The following is a 26,193-nucleotide window of genomic DNA, read 5'->3' on the forward strand; positions in this document are numbered from 1 at the left end:
GTTTTCTGTAGACATTGTTGTTCTCTGTAGACGGTGTTGGTCTCAGTAGACAGTTTTGGTCTCTGTAGACAGTGTTGGTATCTGTGGACAGTTTTGGTCTCTGTAGACAGTGTTGGTCTCTCTAAACAGTGTCGGTATCTGTGGACAGTGTTGGTCTCTGTAGGCAGTGTTAGTTTCTGTAGGCAATGTTAGTCTCTGTGGACAGTGCTGGTATATGTGGACAGTGTTGGTCTCTGTAGACAGTGTTTGTCTCTGTGGACAGTGTTGGTGTCTTTATACAATGCTGGCCTCAGTAGACAGTGTTGGTGTCAGTAGATGGTGTTGGTCTCAGTAGACTGTGTTGGTCTCTGTAGACGGTGTTGGTCTCTGTAGACAGTGTTGGTCTCAGTAGACATTGTTGGTCTCAGTAGACGGTGTTGGTCTCTGTAGACAGTGTTGCTCTCTGTAGACAGTGTTGGGCTCTGTAGACAGTGTTGGTCTCTTTGCACAATGTTGGTCTCAGTAGACGGAGTTGGTCTCTGTAGACGGTGTTGGTCTCTGTAGACAGTGTTGGTCTCTGTGGACAGTGTTGGTCTCTGTAGATGGTGTTGGTCTCTGTAGACAGTGTTGGTCTCTGTAGACAGTGTTGGTCTCTGTAGACCATGTTGTTCTCTGTAGCGAGTGTTGTTCTCTGTAGACGGTGTTGGTCTCTGTAGACAGTGTTGGTCTCAGTAGACGGTGTTGGTCTCAGTAGACAGTGTTGGTCTCAGTAGACGGTGTTTGTCTCAGTAGACAGTGTTGGTCTCAGTAGATGGTGTTTGTCTCAGTAGACAGTGTTGGTCTCAGTAGACGGTGTTTGTCTCAGTAGACAGTGTTGGTCTCAGTAGACGGTGTTTGTCTCAGTAGACGGTGTTTGTCTCAGTAGACGGTGTTTGTCTCTGTAGACAGTGTTCGTCTCTGTAGACGCTGTAGGTGTCAGTAGACGGTGTTTGTCTCTGTAGATGGTGTTGGTCTCTGCAGGCAGTTTTGATCTTGATGTGAAGCTTCATCTGTAGCGATACTAATTCTCTTTCTGGGAGTTACACTATCTCAGTTCATGACTAAAATCTGAATGAATAAAACAAAAGCAAAATTACCTGGAAAAACTCAGCAGGTCTGACAGCATCTGCGGAAAGGGACACAGTTAATGTTTCGAGTCCGTATGACTCTTCAACAGAACTAAGGAAATATAGAAAAGGGGTGAAATGTAAGCTGGTTTAAGGGGTGGGACAGGTAGAGCTGGATAGAGGGCCAGTGATAGGTGGAAATTACCAAAAGATGTCACAGACAAAAGGACAAAGAGGTGTTGAAGGTGGTGATATTATCTAAGGAATGTGCTAATTAAGGGTAGAAAGCAGGACAAGCAAGGTACAGATAGACCTAGTGGGGGTGGGATGAAGGTACAGATAGACCTCGTGGGGTGGGGGGGAAGGTACAGATAGCCTTAGTGGGGGTGGGGGTGAAGGTACAGATAACCTTAGTGGGGGTGGGGTGAAGGTACAGATAGCCCTAGTGGGGGTGGGGTGAAGGTACAGATAGACCTCGTGGGGGTGGGGTGGGGTGGGGTGAAGGTACAGATAGACCTCGTGGGGTGGGGGGAAGGTACAGATAGACCTCGTGGGGTGGGGGGAAGGTACAGATAGCCTTAGTGGGGGTGGGGGTGAAGGTACAGATAGCCTTAGTGGGGGTGGGGTGAAGGTACAGATAGCCCTAGTGGGGGTGGGGTGAAGGTACAGATAGACCTCGTGGGAGTGGGGTGGGGGTGAATGTACAGATAAACCTAGTGGGGGTGGGATGGGGTGAAGGTACAGATAGACCTAGTGGGGGTGGGGTGGGGTGAAGGTACAGATAGACCTAGTGGGGGTGGGGTGAAGGTACAGATAGACCTAGTGGGGGTGGGGTGAAGGTACAGATAGACCTAGTGGGGGTGGGGTGGGGGTGAAGGTACAGATAGACCTAGTGGGGGTGGGGTGGGGGGAATGGATTGAAATAGGCTAAAAGGTAGAGATAAAACAATGGGTGGAAATACATTTAAAAATAATGGAAATAGGTGGGAAAAGAAAAGTCTATATAAATTATTGGAAAAATCAAAAAGGAGGGGGAAAAATCAGAAAGGGGGTGGGGATGGAGGAGAGAGTTCATGATCTAAAATTGTTGAACTCAATATTCAGTCTGGAAGGCTGTAAAGTGCCTAGTCGGAAGATGAGGTGTTGTTCCTCCAGTTTGCATTGGGCTTCACTGGAACAATGCAGCAAGCCAAGGACAGACATGTGGGCAAGAGAGCAGGGTGGGGTGTTAAAATGGCAAGCGACAGGGAGGTTTGGGTTATTCTTGCGGACAGACCGCAGGTGTTCTGCAAAGTGGTCACCCAGTCTGCGTTTGGTCTTTCCAATGTAGAGGAGACCACATTGGGAGCAGTGAATGCAGTAGACTAAATTGAGGGAAGTGCCAGTGAAATGTTGCTTCACTTGAAAGGAGTGTTTAGGCCCTTGGACGGTGAGGAGACAGGAAGTGAAGGGCAGGTGTTACACCTTCTGCAGTTGCATGGGAAGGTGCCGTGGGAGGGGGTTGAGGTGTAGGTGGTGATGGAGGAGTGGACCAGGGTGTCCCGGAGGGAACGATCCCTATGGAATGCCGACAGGGGGGGTGAAGGGAAGATGTGTTTGGTGGTGGCATCATGCTGGCGTTGGCGGAAATGGCGGAGGATGATCCTTTGAATGCGGAGGCTGGTGGGGTGATAAGTGAGGACAAGGGGGACCCTATCATGTTTCTGGAAGGGAGGAGAAGGTGTGAGGACGGATGCGCGGGAGATGGGCCGGACACGGTTGAGGGCCCTGTCAACGACCGTGGTGGAAAACCTTGGTTAAGGAAGAAGGAGGACATGTCAGAGGAACTGTTTTTGAAGGTAGCATCATCGGAACAGATGCGACGGAGGCGAAGGAACTGAGAGAATGCGATGGAGTCCTTACAGGAAGCGGGGTGTGAGGAGCTGTAGTCGAGGTAGCTGTGGGAGTCGGTAGGCTTGTAATGGATATTGGTGGACAGTCTATCACCAGAGATTGAGACAGAGAGGTCAAGGAAGGGAAGGGAAGTGTCAGAGATGGACCACATGAAAATGATGGAGGGGTGGAGGTTGGAAGCAAAATTGGTTAATTTTTCCAGGTCCCAATGAAACCAATTTTAGATCATGAACTCTCTCCTCCATCCCCACCCCCTTTCCGATTTTCCCCCTCCTTTTTGTTTTTTCCAATAATTTATATAGATTTTTCTTTTCCCACCTATTTCCATTATTTTTAAATGTATTTCCACCCATTGTTTTATCTTTAACTTTTAGCTTATTTCGATCCCTTCCCCCCACCCCACCCCCACAGGGCTATCTGTACCTTCCCCCCACCCCCACAGGGCTATCTGTACCTTCACCCCACCCCACCCCCACTAGGGCTATCTGTACCTTCACCCCACCCCACCCCCACTAGGGCTATCTGTACCTTCACCCCACCCCAACCCCACTAGGGCTATCTGTACCTTCACCCCACCCCACCCCCACTAGGACTATCTGTACCTTCACCCCACCCCCAGTAGGGCTATCTGTACCTTCACCCCACCCCACCCCCACTAGGGCTATCTGTACCTTCCCCCACCCCCACAGGGCTATCTGTACCTTCACCCCACCCCACCCCCACTAGGGCTATCTGTACCTTCACCCCACCCCAACCCCACTAGGGCTATCTGTACCTTCACCCCACCCCACCCCCACTAGGACTATCTGTACCTTCACCCCACCCCCAGTAGGGCTATCTGTACCTTCACCCCACCCCACCCCCACTAGGGCCATCTGTACCTTCCCCCACCCCCACAGGGCTATCTGTACCTTCACCCCACCCCACCCCCACTAGGGCTATCTGTACCTTCCCCCCACCCCCACTAGGGCTATCTGTACCTTCACCCCACCCCACCCCCACTAGGGCTATCTGTACCTTCCCCCCACCCCCACAGGGCTATCTGTACCTTCCCCCCACCCCCACAGGGCTATCTGTACCTTCACCCCACCCCACCCCCACTAGGGCTATCTGTACCTTCACCCCACCCCAACCCCACTAGGGCTATCTGTACCTTCACCCCACCCCACCCCCACTAGGGCTATCTGTACCTTCATCCCACCCCAACCCCACTAGGGCTATCTGTACCTTCACCCCACCCCACCCCCACTAGGACTATCTGTACCTTCACCCCACCCCCAGTAGGGCTATCTGTACCTTCACCCCACCCCACCCCCACTAGGGCTATCTGTACCTTCACCCCACCCCACCCCCACTAGGTCTATCTGTACCTTCACCCCACCCCACCCCCACTAGGTCTATCTGTACCTTGCTCGTCCTGCTTTCTACCCTTAATTAGCACATTCTCTAGATAATATCACCACCTTCAACACCTCTTTGTCCTTTTGTCTGTGACATCTTTTGGTTATCTCCACCTATCACTGGCCCTCTATCCAGCTCTACTTGTCCCACCCACCCCCTTAAATCAGATTATATTTCACCTCTCTTCTATATTTCCTTAGTTCTGTTGAAGAGTCATACGGACTCGAAACGTTAACTGTGTCCCTCTCCGCAGATGCTGTCAGACCTGCTGAGTGTTTCCAGCTATTTCTCTTTTTGTTTCGGATTTCCAGCCTCCGCAGTATTTTGCGTTTAGTCTGAATGAATCCTTGTTGAATGACTCTCTGTGCCTCCCCACTCCAGGTCTTCTCCGCCTCGAAGAGTTAGTACGCCAGTTCCTTATTTCGAAGGATTCACTCTCGATACGAATGCTGGACCATTCCAATGACCCCACGCCGCTACTGAAGGAAATAAGGGATGACAAGATCTCCACCATCATCATCGACGCCAATGCTTCTGTGTCCGATCTCATTCTGAGGAAGGTTAGTTGTGGCTCTGCCCGGTCCTGGGCAGCGGGAGGAGGGGTGGGGTGGGGGGGGGTGGGGGTGTGATTTGACCATCCCCCCAGAGACGGGTGTGAGGAAACCCCCTGTTTTATAAGGGCCGACAATGTGTAGGAACAAATTCGGACTGACACAAGTGGTTTCAGGCAGGACGATGTGCGAGCGAGAGGGATGAGAAGCCTTCCTGGTCCCTCAATGATGAATTTGCTGACCTGTTTGCACTGGGTGTCTGGTTGCAGGAGACGGTAGCCTCTTGGTAATGACACTGGGCTAGTAATCCAGAGGCTCTGGGGTACACAGGTTCAAACCCCACCACAGCTGCTGGGTGGAATTTAAGTTCAATTAAAAGCTCGCCTCAGTCATAGTGACCAATGATTGATTGTCATAAAAACCCCATCTGGTTCCCTCATATCTATTTAGGGGAGGGAAATCTGCCACCCTTACCCAGGTCTGGACTACAGGTGACTCCAGACCCACAACAATGCAGCTGACTCTTAACTACCCCCTGAAATGGCCGAGCGAGACAATCAGCTCAAGGAGGCAATTAGGGACGGGTAACAAAGGCCGGCCTAACCAGCGACGCCCACATCCCTTAGAGAATAAAATGATGGGCTAAACAGGTTTTGGTGTGAGCATTGGAGTCTCAGCAGAGACTGGGGCCAGTGTTCCACACTGACTCTCCCAGAGCCTGTGCAGTGCAATCAGCCCTTACACCTGAAACGTTAGACTGCAGCTCCTACTGCAGATCAGATCATCATGTTCCTGCCATTTGGATCCAGACACATGACTGTTCATTTCCATTTCAGGCTGCAGAACTGGGAATGACCTCAGCATACTACAAATACATTCTCACCACAATGGTAAGTTCATCTTTAACGCATGAAAAACAGTCACTTAACACACACTATTGTCACCTGGGAAACATGGTGTACAGAGTGGGTAAATATTGCTGCACAGAGTCTCCGTGGATTCAGGCTAAGGATTACTGTACAGGGTCCCTGTGGATTCAGGGCGAGCATTACTGTACAAAGTATCTATGTATTTAGGGTGAGGATTACTGTACAGGGTCTCTGTGCAAACAGGGTAAGTCCCTATGTATTCAGGGCGAGGTTTGCTGTACAGAGTCTCGGTGTATTTAGTGTAAGGGTTACTGTCCAGTGTCTCTGTGTATTCTGTGTGAGGATTACTGTACAGAGTCTCTGTGTTTTCAGGGCAAGCATAGCTGTTCAGAGTCCCTGTTAATTCAGGGTAAGGGCTACTGTATAGGGTCTCTGTGAATTCAGGGTGAGGGTAACTGTACAGAGTCTGTGTATTCAAAGTGAGGATTACTGTACAGAGTCTCTGTGTATTCAGTGTGAGGATTATTGTCCAGTGTCTCTGTGATTCTGTGTGAGGGTTACTGTCCAGTGTCTCTGTGTATTCTGTGTGAGGATTATTGTACAGAGTCTCTGTGTTTTCAGGGCAAGCATAGCTGTTCAGAGTCCCTGTTAATTCAGGGTAAGGGCTACTGTATAGGGTCTCTGTGAATTCAGGGTGAGGGTAACTGTACAGAGTCTGTGTATTCAGCGTGAGGATTACTGTAGAGTCCCTGTGTATTCAGAGCAAAGATTGCTGCACAGAACGTCTGTGTATTCATTGTAAGGATTACTCTATAATGTCTCTTTCTATTGAGGCTAAGGGTTAGTGTACAAAATCTCTGTGTATTCAGGGAGAGGATCACTGCATGGAGTCTCTGTGCATTCAGGGTGTGGATTACTATACATAGTCTCTGTGTATTAAGGGTAAGGGTTACTGTACAGAGTCTCTGTGTATTCAGTGAGGATTACTGTACAGTGTGTGTATTCAGGGTGTGGATTACTGTACAGAGTCTCTGTGAATTCAGGGTGAGGATCACTGTACTAAGCCTGTATGTGTTCAGGGTAAAGATTACTGTACAGAGTCTACGTATATTCAGGGTATGGATTAATGTACAGGATCTCTATATATTGAGGATAAGGATTACTGTACAAGGTCTCTGTATATTAAGGATAAGGATTACTGTACAGGGTCTCTGTATATTCAGGGTGAGGATTACTGTACAGAGTCTCTGTATATTCAGGGTGAGGATTATTGTACAGATTCTCTGTACATTGAGGGTGAGGATTACTGTACAGAGTCCCTCTGTATTCAGGGTAGGGATTACTGAACAGAGTCCCTGTGTATTCATGTTAAGGATAACTGTAGAAAGTCTCTGTGTATTCAGGGTAAGGATTACTGTGCAAAGTCTCTATGTCTTCAGGGTAGAGATTACTGTGCAGTGTCTCTGTACAATGAGGGTAAGGATTAATGTACAGGGTCTCATTGTATTCAGGGTAATGGTTACTGTACAGAGTCTCAGTGTATTCAGTGTGCCGATTACTGTACAGAGTTTTTGTGTATTCAGAGTAAGCATTACCGTTCAGAGTCTCTTTGTTTTCAAGGTAATGGTAATTGTACTGTGTCTCTGTGTATTCAGGGTGAGGATTACAGTACAGAGTCTCTGTATATTCAGGGTGAGGATTATTGTACAGATTCTCTGTACATTGAGGGTGAGGATTACTGTACAGAGTCCCTCTGTATTCAGGGTGAGGATTACTGTACAATGTCTCTGTGTATTGAAGGTGAGGATTACTGTACAGGGTCTCTGTGTATTTAGGGTGAGGATTACTGTATAATGTCTCTGTGTATTTAAGGTAAGGATAACTGTACAATGTCTCTGTGTATTTAGGGTGAGGATAACTGTACAATGTCTCTGTGTATTTAGGGTGAGGATTACTGTACAATGTCTCTGTGTATTTAGGGTGAGGATTACTGTACAATGTCTCTGTGTATTGAGGGTGAGGCATATTGTACAGTGCCTCTGTGTATTTAGGGTGAGGATAACTGTACAGAGTCATGGCAATCTAGTTGTGCGAGGCCTCTTGGGGATGAGCAACTATAATATGATAGAATTCTTCATCAAGCTGGAGAGTGACGTAGTTGATTCTGAGACTAGGATCCTGAATCTTAATAAAGGAAACTATGATGGTATGAGCTGCTAGTTGGCTATGATGGATTGGGAAAAGTTACTTAAGGAGATGACGGTGGATAGGCAATGGCAAACATTCAAAGAGCACATGGGTGAACTGCAACAATTGTTTATTCCTGTCTAGCGCAAAAATAAAATAGGAAAGGTTGGCAAACCATGGCTTACATGGGAAATTAGAGATTGTATTAGATCCAAGGAAGAGGCATACAAATTGGCCAGAAAAGAAAAATGAACTGAGGATTGGGAGCAGTTTAGAATTCAGCAAAGGAGGACCAAGGGATTGATTAAGAAGGGGAAAATAGAGTACGAGAGTAAACTTGTAGGGAACATAAAAACTGACTGTAAAAGTTTCTTTAGGTATGTGAAGAGAAAAAGATTGGTGAAGACAAATGTAGGTCCCTTACAGTCAGAAACAAGGGAATTTATAACGGGAACAAAGAAATGGCTGAGCAACTAAATCCATACTTTGGTTCTGTCTTCACAAAGGAGGACACTAATAACATAGCAGAAATGTTGGGGAACACAGGGTTTAGTGAGAGGGCGGAACAGAAAGAAATCAGTATTAGTAGGGAAATGGTGTTGGGGAAATTGATGGGATTGAAGGCCGATAAATCCCCGGGGCCTGATAATCTACATCCCAGAGTACTTAAGGAAGTGGCCCAAAAAATAGTGGATGCATTAGTGGTTATCTTCCGAGATTCTATAGACTCTGGAACAGTTCCTACAGATTGGAGGGTAGCTAATGTAACCCAGAGATTTAAAAATGGAGGTAGAGAGAAAACAGGGAATTATAGACGAGTCAGCCTGACGTTGGTAGTGAGGAAAATTCTAGAGTCCATTATAGAAGATTTAATAGCTGAGAACTTGGAAAGCAGTGGCAGAATCGGACAGAGTCAGCTTGGATTTACAAAAGGGGAATCATGCTTGATATATCTACTGGAATTTTTCGAGAATGTAACAAGTAGAGTTGATGAGGGGGAACCAGTGGATGTGGTTTATTTGGACTTTCAGAAGGGTTTTGACAAAGTCCCACATAAGAGATTAACGTGTAAAATTAAAGCACATGGGATTGGGGGTAGTGTATTGAGATGGATAGAAAACTGGTTGGCAGACTGGAAACAGAGTAGGAATAAATAGGTCTTTTTCTGAATCGCAGGCAGTGACTAGTGGGGATCAGCAGGGATTGGTGCTGGGACCCCAGCTATTCACAATATATATTAATGATTTAGATGAGTGAACTAAATGTAATATCTCCAAATTTGCAGATGACACAAAGCTGGGTGGGAGGGTGAGCTGTGAGGAGGATGCAGAGATGCTTCAGTGTGATTTGGACAAGCTGAGTGAGTGGGCAAATGCATGGCAGATGCAGTATAATGTGGATAAATGTGAGGTTATCCACTTTGGTAGCAACAACAGGAAGGCAGGTTATTATCTGAATGGTTATAAATTGAGAGAGGGGAATGTGCAATGAGACCTGGGTGTCCTTGTACACCAGTCGCTGACGGTAAGCATGCAGGTGCAGCAGGTGGTAAAGAAGGTAAGTGGTATGTTGGCCTTCATAGTGAGAGGATTCGAGTACAGGAGCAGGGATGTCTTGCTGCAATTATACAGGACCTTGGTGAGACCATACCTGGAATATTGTGTGCAGTTTTGGTCTCCTTATCTGAGGAAGGATGTTCTTGCTATAGAGGGAGTGCAGCGAAGGTTTACCAGACTAATTCCTGGGATGGTGGGACTGACATATGAGGAGAGATTGAGTTGGTTAGGATTATATTCGCTGGAGTTCAGAAGAATGAGGGGGGATCTCATAGAAACCTATAAAATTCTAACAGGACTAGACAGGGTAGATGCAGGAAGGATGTTCCCGATGGTGGGGGAGTCCAGAACCAGGGGTCACAGTCTGAGGATATGGGGTAGACCATTTAGGACTGGGATGAGTAGAAATCTCTTCACCCAGAGAGAGGTGAGCCTGTGGAATTCGTTACCACAGAAAGTAGTTGAGGCCAAAACATTGTATGTTTTCAAGAAGGAGTTAGATATAGCTCTTGGGGCGAAAGGGGTCAAAGGATATGGGGAGAAAGCGGGAGCAGGTTATTGAGTTGGATGATCAGCCTTGATCATAGTGAATGGCGGAGCAGACTCGAAGGGCTGAATGTCCTCCTCCTGTTCCTAGTTTCTATGTTTCTATGTATTCAGGGTAAGGATTACTGTACAGATTCTCTGTATATTCAGGGTATGGATTAATGTACAGGCTCTCTGTGTATTCTGGGTAAGGATTAGTGTCGAGGGCCTCTGTGTAATCAGGGTGATGATTACTGTACAGAGTCCCTGTGTATTCAGGGTAAGGCTTACTGTACAAAGTCTCTATATTTGGGTAAGGATTATTGTACAGGGTCTCTGTGTATTCACTGTGAGGGTTACTCTCCAGTCCCTCTGTGTATTCAGTGTGAGGGTTACTCTCCAGTCCCTCTGTGTATTCAGTGTGAGGGTTACTCTCCAGTCTCTCTGTGTATTCAGTGTGAGAGTTACTCTCCAGTCTCTCTGTGTATTCAGTGTGAGAGTTACTCTCCAGTCTCTCTGTGTATTCACTGTGAGGGTTACTCTCCAGTCTCTCTGTGTATTCAGTGTGAGGGTTACTCTCCAGTCCCTCTGTGTATTCACTGTGAGGGTTACTCTCCAGTCTCTCTGTGTATTCAGTGTGAGAGTTACTCTCCAGTCCCTCTGTGTATTCAGTGTGAGGGTTACTCTCCAGTCTCTCTGTGTATTCAGTGTGAGGGTTACTCTCCAGTCTCTCTGTGTATTCAGTGTGAGGGTTACTCTCCAGTCCCTCTGTGTATTCAGTGTGAGGGTTACTGAACGGAGTGCCTGTGTATTCAGGGTAAGCATTAATGTACAGGGTCTCTGTTAATTAATGGTAAGGGCTATTGTACAGAGTCCCTGTAAATTCAGGGTGAGGATGACTGTACAGAGTCTCTGTGTAATCAGGGTGACGATTACAGCACAGAGTCCCTGTGTATTCAGGGCAGGTATTGCTGTACAGAGTCTCTGTGTATTCATTGTAAGGATTACTGTGCAGATTCTCTTTTTATTCAGTGCAAAGGATTAGTGTACCGAGCCCCTGTGTATTCAGCTTGAGGAATACTGCACGGAGTACCTGTGTATTCAGATTATGGATTACTGTAGAGCATCTCTGTGTATTGATTGGATGCATTACAGTTCAGAGTCCCTGTATATTCAAGGAAAGGATTACTCTACAAACTCTCTATGTATTTAGGGTAAGGATTACTGTACAGTGTCTCTGTATATTCAGGGTAAGGATTACTGTACAGAGTTCCTGTATATTCAGGGTGAGGATTACTATACAGGGTCTCTGTATATTCAAGGTGAGGATTACTGTACAGGGTCTCTGTATATTCAGGGTGAGGATTACTGTACAGGGTCTCTGTATATTCAGGGTGAGGATTACTGTACAAGGTCTCTGTATATTCAAGGTGAGGATTACTGTACAGGGTCTCTGTATATTCAGGGTGAGGATTACTGTACAGGGTCTCTGTATATTCAAGGTGAGGATTACTGTACAGGGTCTCTGTATATTCAGGGTGAGGATTACTGTACAGGGTCTCTGTATATTCAGGGTGAGGATTACTGTACAGGGTCTCTGTATGTTCAAGGTGAGGATTACTGTACAGGGTCTCTGTATATTCAGGTGAGGATTACTGTACAGGGTCTCTGTATATTCAAGGTGAGGATTACTGTACAGGGTCTCTGTATATTCAGGGTGAGGATTACTGTACAGGGTCTCTGTATATTCAGGGTAAGGATTAATGTACAAGGTCTCTGTATATTCAGGGTGAGGATTACTGTACAGGGTCTCTGTATATTCAGGGTGAGGATTACTGCACAGAGTCACAGAATCACAGAATCACACAGTGCAGAAGAGGCCCTTCGGCCCATCGGGTCTGCACCGACACGTGAGAAACACCTGACCTACCTACCTAATCCCATTTACCACCACTTGGCCCATAGCCTTGAATGTTCTGACGTGCCAAGTGCTCATCCAGGTACTTTTTAAAGGATGTGAGGCAACCCACCTCCACCACCCTCCCAGGCAGCGCATTCCAGACCCTCACCACCCTCTGGGTAAAAAAGTTTTTCCTCACATCCCCCCTAAACCTCCTGCCCCTCACCTTGAACTTATGTCCCCTCGTGACTGACCCTTCAACTAAGGGGAACAGCTGCTCCCTATCCACCCTGTCCATGCCCCTCATAATCTTGTACACCTCGATCAGGTCGGCCCTCAGTCTTCTCTGCTCCAACGAAAACAACCCAAGTCTATCCAATCTCTCTTCATAACTTCAATGTTTCATCCCAGGCAACATCCTGGTGAATCTCCTCTGCACCCCCTCCAGTGCAATCACATCCTTCCTATAATGTGGCGACCAGAACTGCACACAGTACTCCAGCTGTGGCCTCACCAAGGTTCTATACAACTCCAACATGACCTCCCTACTTTTGTAATCTATGCCTCGATTGATAAAGGCAAGTGTCCCATCTGCCTTTTTCACCACCCCACTAACATGCCCCTCTGCCTTCAGAGATCTATGGACCCACACCAAGGTCCCTTTGTTCCTCAGAACTTCCTAGTGTCATGCCGTTCATTGAGTACTTCCTCGTCAAATTACTCCTTCCAAAGTGTATCACCTCACACTTTTCAGGGTTAAATTCCATCTGCCTCTTATCTGCCCATTTGACCATCCCGTCTATATCTTCCTGTAGCCCAAGACACTCAACCTCACTGTTAACCACCCGGCCAATCTTTGTGTCATCCGCAAACTTACTAGTCCTACCCCCCACATAGTCATCTATGTCCTTTATATAAATGACAAATAATAGGGGACCCAGCACAGATCCCTGTGGTACACCACTGGACACTGGCTTCCAGTCACTAAAGCATCCTTCTGTCAACACCCTCTGCCTCCTACAACTAAGCCAATTTTGAATCCACCTTATCAAATTACCCTGTATCCCATGTACATTTGCCTTCTTTATAAGTCTCCCATGTGGGACCTTGTCAAAGGCTTTGCTGAAATCCATATAAACTGCATCAACTGCACTACCCTCATCTACACACCTGGTCACCTCCTCAAGAAATTCAATCAAATTTGTTAGACATGAGCTCCCTCTGACAAAGCCATGCTGACTATCCCTGATCAAACCTTGTCTCTCCAAGTGGAGATAGATTCTCACCTTCAGAATTTTCTCCAATAGTTTCCCTACCACTGATGTGAGACTCACTGGCCTGTAGTTCCCTGGTTTATCTCTACAACCCTTCTTAAATAGCGGAACCACATTAGCTGTTCTCCAGTCTTCTGGCACCTCCCCCGTGGCCAGAGAGAAATTAAAAATTTGGGTCAGAGCCCCTGCGATCTCCTCCCTTGTCTCCCTCAGCAGTCTGGGACACAAATCATCCAGACCTGGAGATTTGTCCACGTTAACCCTGCTAACACCTCCAATACCTTGTCCCTGTATCAATTAGCTTAAGAACCTCGCAGTCTCTCTCCCCGAGTTCCATACCTTCATCCTCATTCTCTTGGGTGAAGAAGGATGTGAAGTATTCATTCTACACTCTAGCGATGTCCTCTGGCTCCACCCATAGATTGCCCTTTTGGTCCCTAATGGGCCCTACTCTTTCCCTGGTTATCCTCTTCCCATTGATATACTTAAAGAATAACTTGGGATTTTCCCTACTTTTACCAGCCAGAGCTTTCTCATATCCCCCCTTTGCTCTCCTAATTACTTTCTTAAGCTCCACCCTGCGCTGTCTGTACCCCACTAATGCCTCTGCCGATTTGCTCCCCTTGTACCTGCTAAAAGCCTCTCTTTTCCTTCTCATTGTATCCTGAATATCTCTGGTCATCCATGGTTCTCTGGCTTTGTTACTCCTACCTATCACCCTAGAGGGAACATGTTGAGCCTGTACCCTCCCCATTTCCTTTTTGAACACCTCCCCCCCAACTGCTCCTCTGTAGATTTCCCCACAAGTAGCTATTCCCAGCCTACCTTGGCCAGATCCTGCCTTATTTTACTAAAATCCACTCTCCCCCAATCCAAAACATGTTTTTGCAAATTGTCTATTTCTTTGCCCATAACAAGCTTAAACTGTACCGTGTTGTGGTCACTATCACTAAAATGCTCCCCCACCACCACCTCAGCCACCTGTCCGGCTTCATTCCCCAGAATTAGGTCCAGCACTGCGCAGTCCCCTGTTGGACCCTCTATGTATTGACCTAAAAAGTTCTCCTATACACATTTCAAGAAATCCACTCCATCCAAGCCCTTAACACTATGTCTATCCCAATTAATGTTGGGAAAGTTGAAATCACCTAATATAATTAACCTATTGTTACTGTTTTTACACACCTCCACAAATTGTGCATATATTTGCTCCTCAATTTCCCGCTGACTATCTGGGGGTCTATAATAAACACCTAACAATGTGGCTGCCCCTTTTTTATTCCTAAGCTCTACCCACAAAGCTTCATTCGATGCCCCCTCCAAGATGTCATCTCTCCTTACTGCAGTAACTGACTCCTTAACTAATAATGCAACACCTCCTCCTCTTTTACCCCCTCTCCTATCTGACCTGAAGATTCTATATCCTGGAATGTTGAGCTGCCAATCCTGCCTCTCCCTCAACTACGTCTCAGTAATGGCTACTATATCACAATTCCACATGTCAATCCTCACCCTTAACTCATCTGTTTTACCTGTAATACACCTGGCATTAAAGTAGAGGCCATCCAGCCTTGCCTTACTCCCTTGAAGCTTATTGCAGCTGTACTCGCTCTGACTTGATTGTTTTACTGTATTGAGTGTGATGCTTACTGTATAGATTCTCTGTGTGCCCAGGGTAAGGATTACTGTGCACAGTCTCTGTATTTAGGTTTCTCTCTCTCTCTCTCTCTCTCTCTGCAGGATTTCCCTCTTTTACAGCTCAGTGAGATTGTGGATCAGCAGGCGAACATCATCGGCTTCTCCATGTTGAATCCCAGGCATCCGTTCTTCCTTGAATTTATCCGTAGCCTTAACATGTCGTGGCGGGAAAATTGTGATACTGCTCATTTCCCAGGAGCTGCAGTAAGTCTTACATTGGGTCAGGGTATTAGTGAATGTAGGTCAAGGAGTGAGGGTCACAGAGAAAGGGTCAGGGTCTGAGTGAGTGTAGGTCAAGGAGTAAGGGTCAGAAGAGAGGGTCAGGGTCTGGGTGAGTGTAGGGCAAGAAGTGAGGGTCAGAGAGAGAAGGTCAGGGAGAGAGGGTCAGGGTATTAGTGAGTGTAGGTCAATGAGTGAGGGTCAAAGAGAGAGGGTCAGGGTCTGGGTGAGTGTAGGTCAAGGAGTGAGGGTCAGAGAGTGAGGGTCAGGGTCTGGATGAGTGTAGGTCAAGGAGTGAGGGTCACAGAGAGAGGGTCAGGGAGAGAGGGTCAGGGTATTAGTGAGTGTAGGTCAATGAGTGAGGGTCACAGAGAGAGGGTCAGGGTCTGGGTGAGTGTAGGTCAATGTGTGAGGGTCAGAGAGTGAGGGTCAGAGAGAGAGAGTCAGGGTCTGGGTGAGTGTAGGGCAATGAGTGAGGGTAAGAGAGAGAGGGTCAGGGTCTGAGTGAGTGTAGGGCAATGAGTGAGAGTCAGAGAGAGAGGGGAAGAGAGAGAGGGTCAGGGTCTGGGTGAGTGTAGGTCAGTGAGTGAGGGTCAGAGAGAGAGGATCAGGGTGTGAGTGAGTGTAGGTCAATGAGTGAGAGTCAGAGAGAGAGGGTCAGAGAATGAGGGTCAGAGAGAGAGTGTCAGGGTATGGGTGAGTGTAGGTCAATGAATGAGTGTTAGAGAGAGAGGATCAGGGTCTGGGTGAGTGTAGGTCAATGAGTGAGTGTTAGAGAGAGAGGATCAGGGTCTGGGTGAGTGTAGGTCAAGGAGTGAGAGTCAGAGAGAGAGGGTGAGAGGGAGAGGGTCAGGGTCTGGGTGAGTGTAGGTCAATCAGTGAGAGTCAGAGAGAGAGGGCGAGAGGGAGAGGGTCAGGGTATGGGTGAGTGTAGGTCAATGAGTGAGAGTCGGAAAGTGAGGGTCAGAGAGAGAGGGTCAGGGTTTGGGTGAGTGTAGGTCAATGAGTGAGGGTCAGAGAGAGAGGGTCAGGGTCTGGGTGAGTGTAGGTCAATGAGTGAGGGTCAGAGAGAGAGGGTCAGGGTGTGGGTGAGTGTAGGTCAATAAGTGAGTGTCAGGAAGTGAGTGTCAGAGAGAGAGGGTCAGGGTGTGGGTGAGGGAAGGTCAACGAGTGAGAGTCAGGAAGTGAGGGTCAGAGAGAGAGGGTCAGGGTCTGGGTGAGGGTAGGTCAATGAGTGAGGGTCAGAAAGTGAGGGTCAGAGAGAGAGGGTCAGGGTATGGGTGAGGGTAGGTCAATGAGTGAGAGTCAGGAAGTGAGCGTCAGAGAGCGAGGGTCAGGGTCTGGGTGAGTGTAGGTCAATGAGTGAGTGTCAGAGAGAGAGGGTCAGAGAGAGAGGGTCAGAGAGAGAGGGTCAGGGTATGGGTGAGTGTAGGTCAATGAGTGAGGGTCAGGAAGTGAGGGTCAGAGGGAGAGGGTCAGGGTCTGGTTGAGTGTAGGTCAATGTGTGAAGGTCAGAGAGAGAGGGTCAGGGTATGGGTGAGTGTAGGTCAATGAGTGAAGGTCACAGAGAGAGGATCAGAGATTTAAGGTCAGAGAGTGAAGATCAGAGAATGAGGGTCAAACAGTTAGGGTCAGTGAGTGAGGGTCAGGGAGTGAAGGGTATAGGGTGAGGGTCAGAGAGTGAAGATCAGAGAATGAGGGTCAAAGAATTAGGGTCAGGGAGTGAAGTGTAGAGAGTGAGGGCCAGAGGGTGAGGGCAAGAGGGTGAGGGCCAGGGGGTGAGGGTCAGAAAGTGAAGGTCGGGGTTTTTTTTTGGTTTCTACTTTAAGTACTGTTTAGATCTCTCTCTGGGTAACTTGTGGCCTGTTCTGGACTGGGAAGGTTTCCCACTCTTGTGAGTGACTTAGATCCAACTCCTGTAGGTTACTTCAAAAACTCCTTTATTTTCACACCCGTACATTCTAAGCTTCTAGGTAAGTATATCTTTCCCTAGTACAGACTATTCCATCTTCTCTTCTCAGTGTCTAGCATGACTGCTGACGACACTGTTAGATCATGGTTTACATCACTATCTCATCACCATAGCTTTTCAGCCATCATTCAACATCTGCCCCCAAGTATCATCTCAACTATTTTCATAACAACCTTAAACTATTTTCCTAGTCTATTTGCATTACATTTTGGAACATATGTAAACCTCCTGCACTATCGAGAGAGAAGACATTAAGACACGGAGAAACACACACTCTTGCCTTCAGAGACCAACACTGTCTACATGGACCAACACTGTTCACAGAGACCAACACTGTCCACAGAGACCAACACTGTCTACATGGACCAACACTGTCCACAGAGACCAACACTGTCCACAGAGACCAACACTGTCTACATGGACCAACACTGTCCACAGAGACCAACACTGTCTACGTGGACCAACACTGTCCACAGAGACCAACACTGTCTACATGGACCAACACTGTCCACAGAGACCAACACTGTCTACATGGACCAACACTGTCCACAGAGACCAACACTGTCTACATGGACCAACACTGTCCACAGAGACCAACACTGTCTACATGGACCAACACTGTCCACAGAGACCAACACTGTCCACAGAGACCAACACTGTCCACAGAGACCAACACTGTCTACGTGGACCAACACTGTCCACAGAGACCAACGCTGTCTATATGGACCAACACTGTCTACATGGACCAACACTGTCCACAGAGACCAACACTGTCTATATGGACCAACACTGTCTACATGGACCAACACTGTCTACAGAGACCAACACTGTCCACAGAGACCAACGCTGTTCACAGAGACCAATGCTGTCTGCACAGACCAACACTGTCTACATGGACCAACATTGTCTACAGAGACCAACAGTGTCCACAGAGACCAACACTGTCCACAGAGACCAACACTGTCTACATGGACCAACACTGTCTACAGAGACCAACAGTGTCCACAGAGACCAACACTGTCCACAGAGACCAACACTGTCTACATGGACCAACACTGTCTACAGAGACCAACACTGCCCACAGAGACCAACACTGTCTACAGAGATCCACACTGTCTACATGGACCAACACTGTCCAGAGATCAACACTGTCTATAGAGACCAACACTGTCCATAGAGACCAACACTGTCCATAGAGACCAACACTGTCTACAGAGACCAACACTGTCTACATGGACCAACACTGTCCACATAGACTTACACTGTCTACATAGACCAGAACTGTCCACAGGGACCAACACTGTCCACAGAGACCAACATGGATGGCCTAGCACTCCTTCAGGAATCTTCTGTTCCCTTTCAGCACACTGGAGAAAGGCCTGAGGAGATGAAATATCTTCAACTCCAACAAAGAATTCCACCAATGCATCATTCACTGCTGCATTGTGGGCAGAAAAGGGCGTTCTGTGTCTGAGACTTGACCAAATCTGGATGATGAGAAGCGAAATGACAAAACTCCTGAAGACTTTGCAGTTTGTGAAGAAAATATGGCTTCCCCAATTCACCCAGATGTTGAATGCATTTTTGTCCTCAACACAGCAGTGAACGATACAGCTGTGTACTTAGGGTATTACAGGCACTTTCTGTAGGTAGTGGTCACACCTGCAGCTCGTTTCAGTGTGAGACTGCTTCACTCTAGGCAATGGACTGACAGTGTCAGCACGAGGAGTTAATACTACACCATCTTCAGCAATGGATTGACTCTAGAGGGACTCTTCAGCCGTCGGAGCTCTGTAGTTTTGGCCTTTGCCTCTACGCCAAAGGACAGCTTCCTGATGAGATTGAAGTGTGGGCATCAACTTACTTTCATCCAAACTAATGGGTTCCAGCTACACTATAGCAGATTGACCCAATGTGGAATCAAGCTTTCTGTTCTCCATGGACATCTCACTGTCAGCAACAGGCCCCACCGCATACAGGAACGTACTAACCTGTTGCTTCTGCTCACTATCAGCAACAGGCCCCACTACATACAGGAACGTACTAACCTGTTGCTTCTGCTCACTGTCTGCAATAGGCCCCACTACATACAGGAACGTACTAACCTGTTGCTTCTGCTCACTGTCAGCAACAGGCCCCACTACATACAGGAACGTACTAACCTGTTGCTTCTGCTCACTGTCAGCAACAGGCCCCACTGCATACAGGAATGTACTAACCTGGTGCTTTTGATCACTGTCTGCAATAGGCCCCACTGCATACAGGAACGAGCTAACCTGTTGCTTCTGCTCACTGTCTGCAATAGGCCCCACTCCATTCAGGAACGTGCTAACCTGTTGCTTCTGCTCACTGCCTGCAATAGGCCCCACTGCATACAGGAACGTGCTAACCTGGTGCTTCTGCTCACTGTCTGCAATAGGCCCCACTGCATACAGGAACGTGCTAACCTAGTGCTTCTGCTCACTGTCTGCAATAGGCCCCACTGCATACAGGAACATGCTAACCTGATGCTTCTGCTCACTGTCTGCAATAGGCCCCACTGCATACAGGAACGTGCTAACCTGGTGCTTCTGCTGTCCAGCATGCAAAGCTGAAGCTGCTCGACACATCTGTAATTGCTTTTTCCCACAGCTGCCAGCGTTGACCTTTCAGTGAATCTCTGCGGTTTGCTAACCAACGATAGACAATGCTTCTCCTTGCTGGGTTCAGTGGGATCAGTATACGAATTCCGCTACTTGACAGCAAACACAGCTATCTCCTCAGGAGAAAAAACAACAGACCCTCTTCGGCTGTAGATTCAAACAGTGTGACCATCTCTCAGACCTCACCCCCTATCGGCTCACCCGTTGGTACGATGACCTCTTTCTCATAACCTTTTTAATCAGGGAGAAAGCCAGCATCGGTCTAGGAGCTCCTCCAGTGAAGGATCCCCATCGTCTCCAGTGCCTCCCATTTCGGTGCCTTCTAGCCCAGCCATGGGAAGACCAGAGGGAGCTCCAACCTCCTCCTGGAGTCCAGTGGGTGAAGCTGTTGCAGTTAAGGATGACTTGCCACTCAACGATTAACCCTCACCAGCTGCTGCTGCCACGTGTACATCACCTGAGCTTGGAGGACCCTCCCTGAGGGGTACCTGGCTGTCCTACTGTGGGATCTTTCCTACTTTTTACCCAGTTGTACACCTGCTTTTCCACTCGGTGAAGATGTGCTTTGGTTGTGCCAGAGGTCAAGGGTGTCGGTTACCTCTTATCCCTTGTGGCTAAGGGTCACAGCCATCTGACCTTTCACCTGACAGCCAGGCCTTGATATTCAATTCTCAATGGCCGGATGTCTGCTTGCTTTGAGCCATTGCAGCACTCTAACACCGGCTCGCTTTTAAAGCCTTTAACTTCTGAAGTAAGGGAGCAAAATCATCATTCTTGACCCTTCATTTCTCCCAGGAAGCCTGTATTCTTATTTAGAGCAGTTGAACCATAGAAACATTACGGCACAGAAAGAGCCCATCGTGTCTGCGCCAGCCGAGAAAGGGAGAAAAATAAACTAGCTGCTCATTTTTAATCCCACTTTCCAGCCCCTGCTCGGTATCCTTGCAGGTTCCAGCGCTTCAGCTGCAGATCCAGGTTCTGTTTAAATGAATCGAGCATTTCAGCTTCAACCACCAACTTAGGCAGTGAACTCCAGACACCTACCACCCTCTGGGGGGACACACCACCCTCTGGGGGAACACACCACCCTCTGGGGGGATCCCACCACCCCTCTGGGGGGAACCCAACACCCTCTGGGGGAACCCACCACCCTCTGGGGGAACACACCACCCTCTGGGGGAACACACCACCCCTCTGGGGGAACACACCACCCTCTGGGGGAACACACCACCCCTCTGGGGGAACACACCACCCTCTGGGGGGAACACACCACCCTCTGGGGGAACACACCACCCCTCTGGGGGAACACACCACCCTCTGGGGGGAACACACCACCCTCTGGGGGAACACACCACCCTCTGGGGGGAACACACCACCCTCTGGGGGAACACACCACCCTCTGGGGGGAACACACCACCCTCTGGGGGAACACACCACCCTCTGGGGGAACACACCACCCTCTGGGGGGAACACACCACCCTCTGGGGGAACACACCACCCTCTGGGGGGAACACACCACTCTCTGGGAAACACACCACCCTCTGGGGGAACACACCACCCTCTGGGGGAACCTACCACCCTCTGGGGGAACACACCACCCTCTGGGGGAACCTACCACCCTCTGGGGGAACACACCACCCTCTGGGGGAACACACCACCCTTCTGGATGAACAGGTTTCTCCTCACGTCCCCCCTAATCCTTCCACCAATCCCCTTAAATCTGTGCCCCCTGGTCATTGACCTCTCCGCTAGGGGAACCAGGTCTTTCCTGTTTACCCTATCTTGGCCCCTCATAATTTTGTACACCTCAATCAGGTCACCCCTCAGCCTCCTCTGTTCCAAGGAAAACCACCCCAGCCTGTCTGATCTCTCCTCATAGCTGCAATTTTCCAGCCCTGGCAACATTCTTGTAAATCTCCTCCACACTCTCTCCAGAGCAATGATGTCCATCCTGTAATGTGGTGACCAGAACTGTACACAGAATTCCAGCTGGGGCCTAACCAGCGTTTTGTACAGTCCCTGCATCACATCCCTGCTTTTGTATCCCCAATAAAGGAAAACATTCCATATGCTTTCTTACTGCCTTATCCACCCGTCCTGACACTTTCAGGGACCTGTGGGTATGCGCTCCGGGGTCTCTCACTCCCTCAACACCTCTCAACATCTGCCTGTTGACTGAGTAATCCCCTTGCTTTGTTTACCCTCCCCAAATGCATTACCTCACACTTCCCTGGATTGAATTTCTTCCCTATTCCCAATTTCCTGGTTCGCATGCTTTTCAGAGACATTTAGGCTGGCTTTTGAGTAAGTGGGGCTTCAACCTTTTGGCCTGCCCACCTAACGGACTTTCCTAAAGCCATGGGATTCCCATTGATGCCTGGGGGAGTACATGTGCTAATCTTTCGAGCTGGTTTTTAATTATGAGACGACTATTATAAAAGTGTCTGAGGTACTTTCAGTCATGGAGGACAGCAGTTATACTAAACCTTCCGAGATCACTGAATCAGCCACCGCGGGAATATTGGGACAAGCTGGGATTGTTCCCCTGAGAGCAGAGAAGGGGAAGGAGAGATTTAACCGAGATTTTCCAAACCAGCAAGAGCTTTGTTGGAATAAAACAAAGGGAAGGAACTATTTGTGGCGGCTGGAGGGTCAGGAGAAGGAGATGAGGAGAAATGTATTCCTGCAGCAAGCTGTGGTGACCTGCAATGTGGACATTGGAAGGAGATTCAACAGGAACTTTCTAGAAGGAAATTGGATCAGTTGGTGAAGGGGGAATTTACGGGCTATGGGGGAAGGAGCAGCTGGGAGTGACATACGTCGGCCACCTCTTTCACAGAGCCAACAAGGCAATGATGGGCTGAATGGCCTCCACCAGTGAAGTAAAATTCAATGATGCTGCGATTCCGTCTGTATGTCTGTCTGTCTGTCTGTCTGAATCTCTCTGTCTTTCTCTGTCTGTCTCTCTTTCTCTCTATTTGTCAGTCTGTCCCTCTCTTCCTGTCTTTCTTTCTCTCCCTCTGTCCGTGTGTTTCTGTCTCTGTCTCCCTCTCCATGTCTCTCTCTTTCTCTCTGTCCGTCTGTCTCTGTCTGTCTTTCTGTCTTGTCTCCCTCTCTATGTCTCTCTCTGTCCGTCTGTCTGTCTGTCTCTTCTCTGCCTGTCTCTCTTTGTATCCATCTCTCTCTGTTTCTCTCTCTCTGTTTCTCTCTCTCTGCCTCTCTCTGTTTCTCTCTCTCTCTGCCTCTCTCTGTTTCTCTCTCTCTGCCTCTCTCTGTTTCTCTCTCTCTCCGCCTCTCTGTTTCTCTCTCTCTCTGCCTCTCTCTGTTTCTCTCTCTCTGCCTCTCTCTGTTTCTCTCTCTCTGCCTCTCTCTGTTTCTCTCTCTCTCTCTGCAGTAATTGTAAGTTAAACCGTTTCTTCCTGTAATGGGGATCATGTGACTGTATAGACGAATCAGCCCTAAGTGCAGGGAACCTTAGAGATGGAAATTTCTAGCCTGGGTCTGGGAACAAGTGTATAGCCACAAAGATAGAAAATGCTGGGAAAACTCAGCCGGTCTGACAGCAGCTGGGGAGAGAGAAACAGAGTTAACCTTTCGAGTCCATATGACCCTTCTTCAGAGATAAAGAGAAGTAGGAATGTGATGAACTTTATACAGTTTAAGGGGGGGGTGTGGAACAGGTGGATCTGGATAGAAGGCCAGTGATAGATGTCAGGAGCTAAAGGACAAAGGGAGTGTTGGTGGTGGTGATGACGACTAAAGGAGGTGCTGATAGTGTCAAAGGTACGAAAGCAGAACGTGACAATAGCAGGACAAGGGTAAACACTCTGGAAAGAACAACATGAACCAGTAACAGATGGGCCTTGTGGTGGTGGGGTGGGGGGAAGGGGGCAGTGGTGGGGAACAAAGGGTGGAAATTGGGATAAGGGGGATAAAAAAGGGGGATAAAGCAATGAATAAATGAATAAAAATAAAAATAAGTGGATAAAAATAAAAATGAATTTTTTAGAAAAGGGGATCAAGACCATAGCAGAAAGAGTTCATGATCTGAAGTTGTTGAATTCAATATTCAGTCCGGAAGGCTGTAAAGTGCCTAGTCGGAAGATGAGGTGTTGTTCCTCCAGTTTGCGTTGGGCTTCACTGGAACAATGCAACAAGCCAAGGACAGACATGTGGGCAAGAGAGCAGGGTGGAGTGTTAAAATGGCAAGTGACAGGGAGGTTTGGGTCATTCTTGCGGACAGACCGCAGGTGTTCTGCAAAGCGGTCGCCCAGTTTATGTTTGGTCTCTCCAATGTAGAGGAGACCACATTGGGAGCAACGAATGCAGTAGACTAAGTTGGGGGAAATGCAAGTGAAATGCTGCTTCACTTGAAAGGAGTATTTGGGCCCTTGGACGGTGAGGAGAGAGGAAGTGAAGGGGCAGGTGTCACATCTTCTGTGGTTCCATGGGAAGGTGCCGTAGGAGGGAGTTGAGGAGTAGGGGGTGATGGAGGAGTGGACCAGGGTGTCCCAGAGGGAATGATCCTTATGGAATGCCGTTGGGGGGGGGGTTGAAGGGAAGATGTGTTTGGTGGTGGCATCATGCTGGAGTTGGTGGAAATGGCGGAGGATGATCCTTTGAATGTGGAGGCTGGTGGGGTGATAAGTGAGGACAAGGGGGACCCTATCATGTTTCTGGGAAGGAGGAGAAGGCGTGAGGGTGGATGCGCGGGAGATGGGCCGGACACGGTTGAGCGCCCTGTCAACGACCGTGGGTGGAAAACCTCGGTTAAGGAAGAAGGAGGACATGTCAGAGGAACTGTTTTTGAAGGTAGCATCATCGGAACAGATGCGACGGAGGTGAAGGAACTGAGAGAATGGGATGGAGTCCTTACAGGAAGCGGGGTGTGAGGAGCTGTAGTCGAGGTAGCTGTAGGAGTCGGTAGGCTTGTAATGGATATTGGTGGACAGTCTATCACCAGAGATTGAGACAGAGAGGTCAAGGAAGGGAAGGGAAGTGTCAGTGATGGACTATGTGAAAATGATGGAGGGGTGGAGATTGGAAGCAAAATTAATAAATTTTTCCAAGTCCCGACAAGAGCATGAAGCAGCACCGAAGTAATCATCGATGTACCGGAGAAAGAGTTGTGGAAGGGGGCTGGAGTAGGTCTGGAACAAGGAATGTTCCACATACCCCATAAAGAGACAGGCATAGCTGGGGCCCATGCGGGTACCCATAGCCACACCTTTTATTTGGAGGAAGTGAGAGGAGTTTAAGGAGAAATTGTTCAGCGTGAAAACAAGTTCAGCCAGACCGAGGAGAGTAGTGGTGGATGGGGATTGTTCGGGCCTCTGTTCGAGGAAGAATCTAAGGGCCCTCAGACCATCCTGGTGGGGGATGGAGGTGTAGAGGGGTTGGACGTCCATGGTGAAGAGGAAGCGGTTGGGGCCAGGGAACTGGAAATTGTTGATGTGACGTGAGGTGTCAGAGGAATCACGGATGTAGGTGGGAAGGGACTGGACAAGGGGAGAGAGAAGGGAGTCAAGATAACGAGAAATGAGTTCCGTGGGGCAGGAGCAAGCTGACACGATCGGTCAAAATTCCTTTCTATTTTTTATCCACTTATTTTTATTTTGATTCATTTTTATTTTTATTGATTTGTTCATTGTTTTATCCTCTTCTTAATCCTCCTTTTTATCCCATTTTCCATCCTTTACCCCGGCCACTGTCCCCTCTCCCCACCGCTCTCCCACAAGCGCCACCTGTTACTGGTTCATGTTGTTCTTTCCAGAGTGTTTACTCTTGTTCTGCTATTATCACATTCTGCTTTTGTACCTTTGCTGCTATCAGCACCTTATTCAGTCACTGCCACTAACAATCCCTTTGTCCTTCAGTCCATGACACCTTTATCAATCTCTCCTTTGCTCCCCCCTATCGTTGGCCTTCTATCCATCTTCACCCCCCACAAAACAGTATAAATTTCACCACATTTCTACTTCCCTTCAGCTCTGAAGAAGAGTCACACGGACTCGAGACGTTAACTCTGTTTCTTTCTCCACAGAGGCTGTCAGACCTGCTGAGTTTTTCCAGCATTTTCTGTTTTTGTTTCTGATTTCCAGTGTCCGCAGTATTTCGCTTTTATCCAGCATGTAGCCTCACCTGGATTCTGTAAACAAAGTTCACTCCTTCTTACAAGAAACCCGTCCTGCATGCTCCGAGTTTTAATCCAACTGGCGCCGAGGATAAATATCACCGACATAGCACCTCACCTCGCGGCTGAGAGTGTTTTGATTTACTTTAAGGGAAGAAAGATACAACGTGTACTCATCACCGGTGCCTCTCTATGACAGAACTGACCCGTGCGACTCACCCATCGAGGACATGAATCAGTACGCTGAGTGGTTAAGGTTCTACGTTGTAGTTAGTGAAATAACGGCAG

General features: G+C 48.2%; 1 protein-coding gene across 1 annotated transcript in view; it reads left to right on the forward strand.

The window, feature by feature from the left end:
- LOC121274108 (glutamate receptor ionotropic, kainate 5-like) overlaps positions 1-26,193 on the forward strand; it is a gene marked incomplete at its 3' end in the record, with an annotated part of 576,200 nt that overhangs the window by 165,308 nt on the left and 384,699 nt on the right. The window contains exons 5-7 of the mRNA XM_041181261.1: positions 4,761-4,939; positions 5,767-5,820; positions 14,982-15,143. Of these exons, the coding sequence (XP_041037195.1) occupies positions 4,761-4,939; positions 5,767-5,820; positions 14,982-15,143 (395 nt within the window). The remainder of the gene's footprint in view (positions 1-4,760; positions 4,940-5,766; positions 5,821-14,981; positions 15,144-26,193) is intronic.

Source organism: Carcharodon carcharias (assembly GCF_017639515.1).
Source record: "Carcharodon carcharias isolate sCarCar2 chromosome 29 unlocalized genomic scaffold, sCarCar2.pri SUPER_29_unloc_5, whole genome shotgun sequence".
Classification (NCBI taxonomy): domain Eukaryota; kingdom Metazoa; phylum Chordata; class Chondrichthyes; order Lamniformes; family Lamnidae; genus Carcharodon; species Carcharodon carcharias.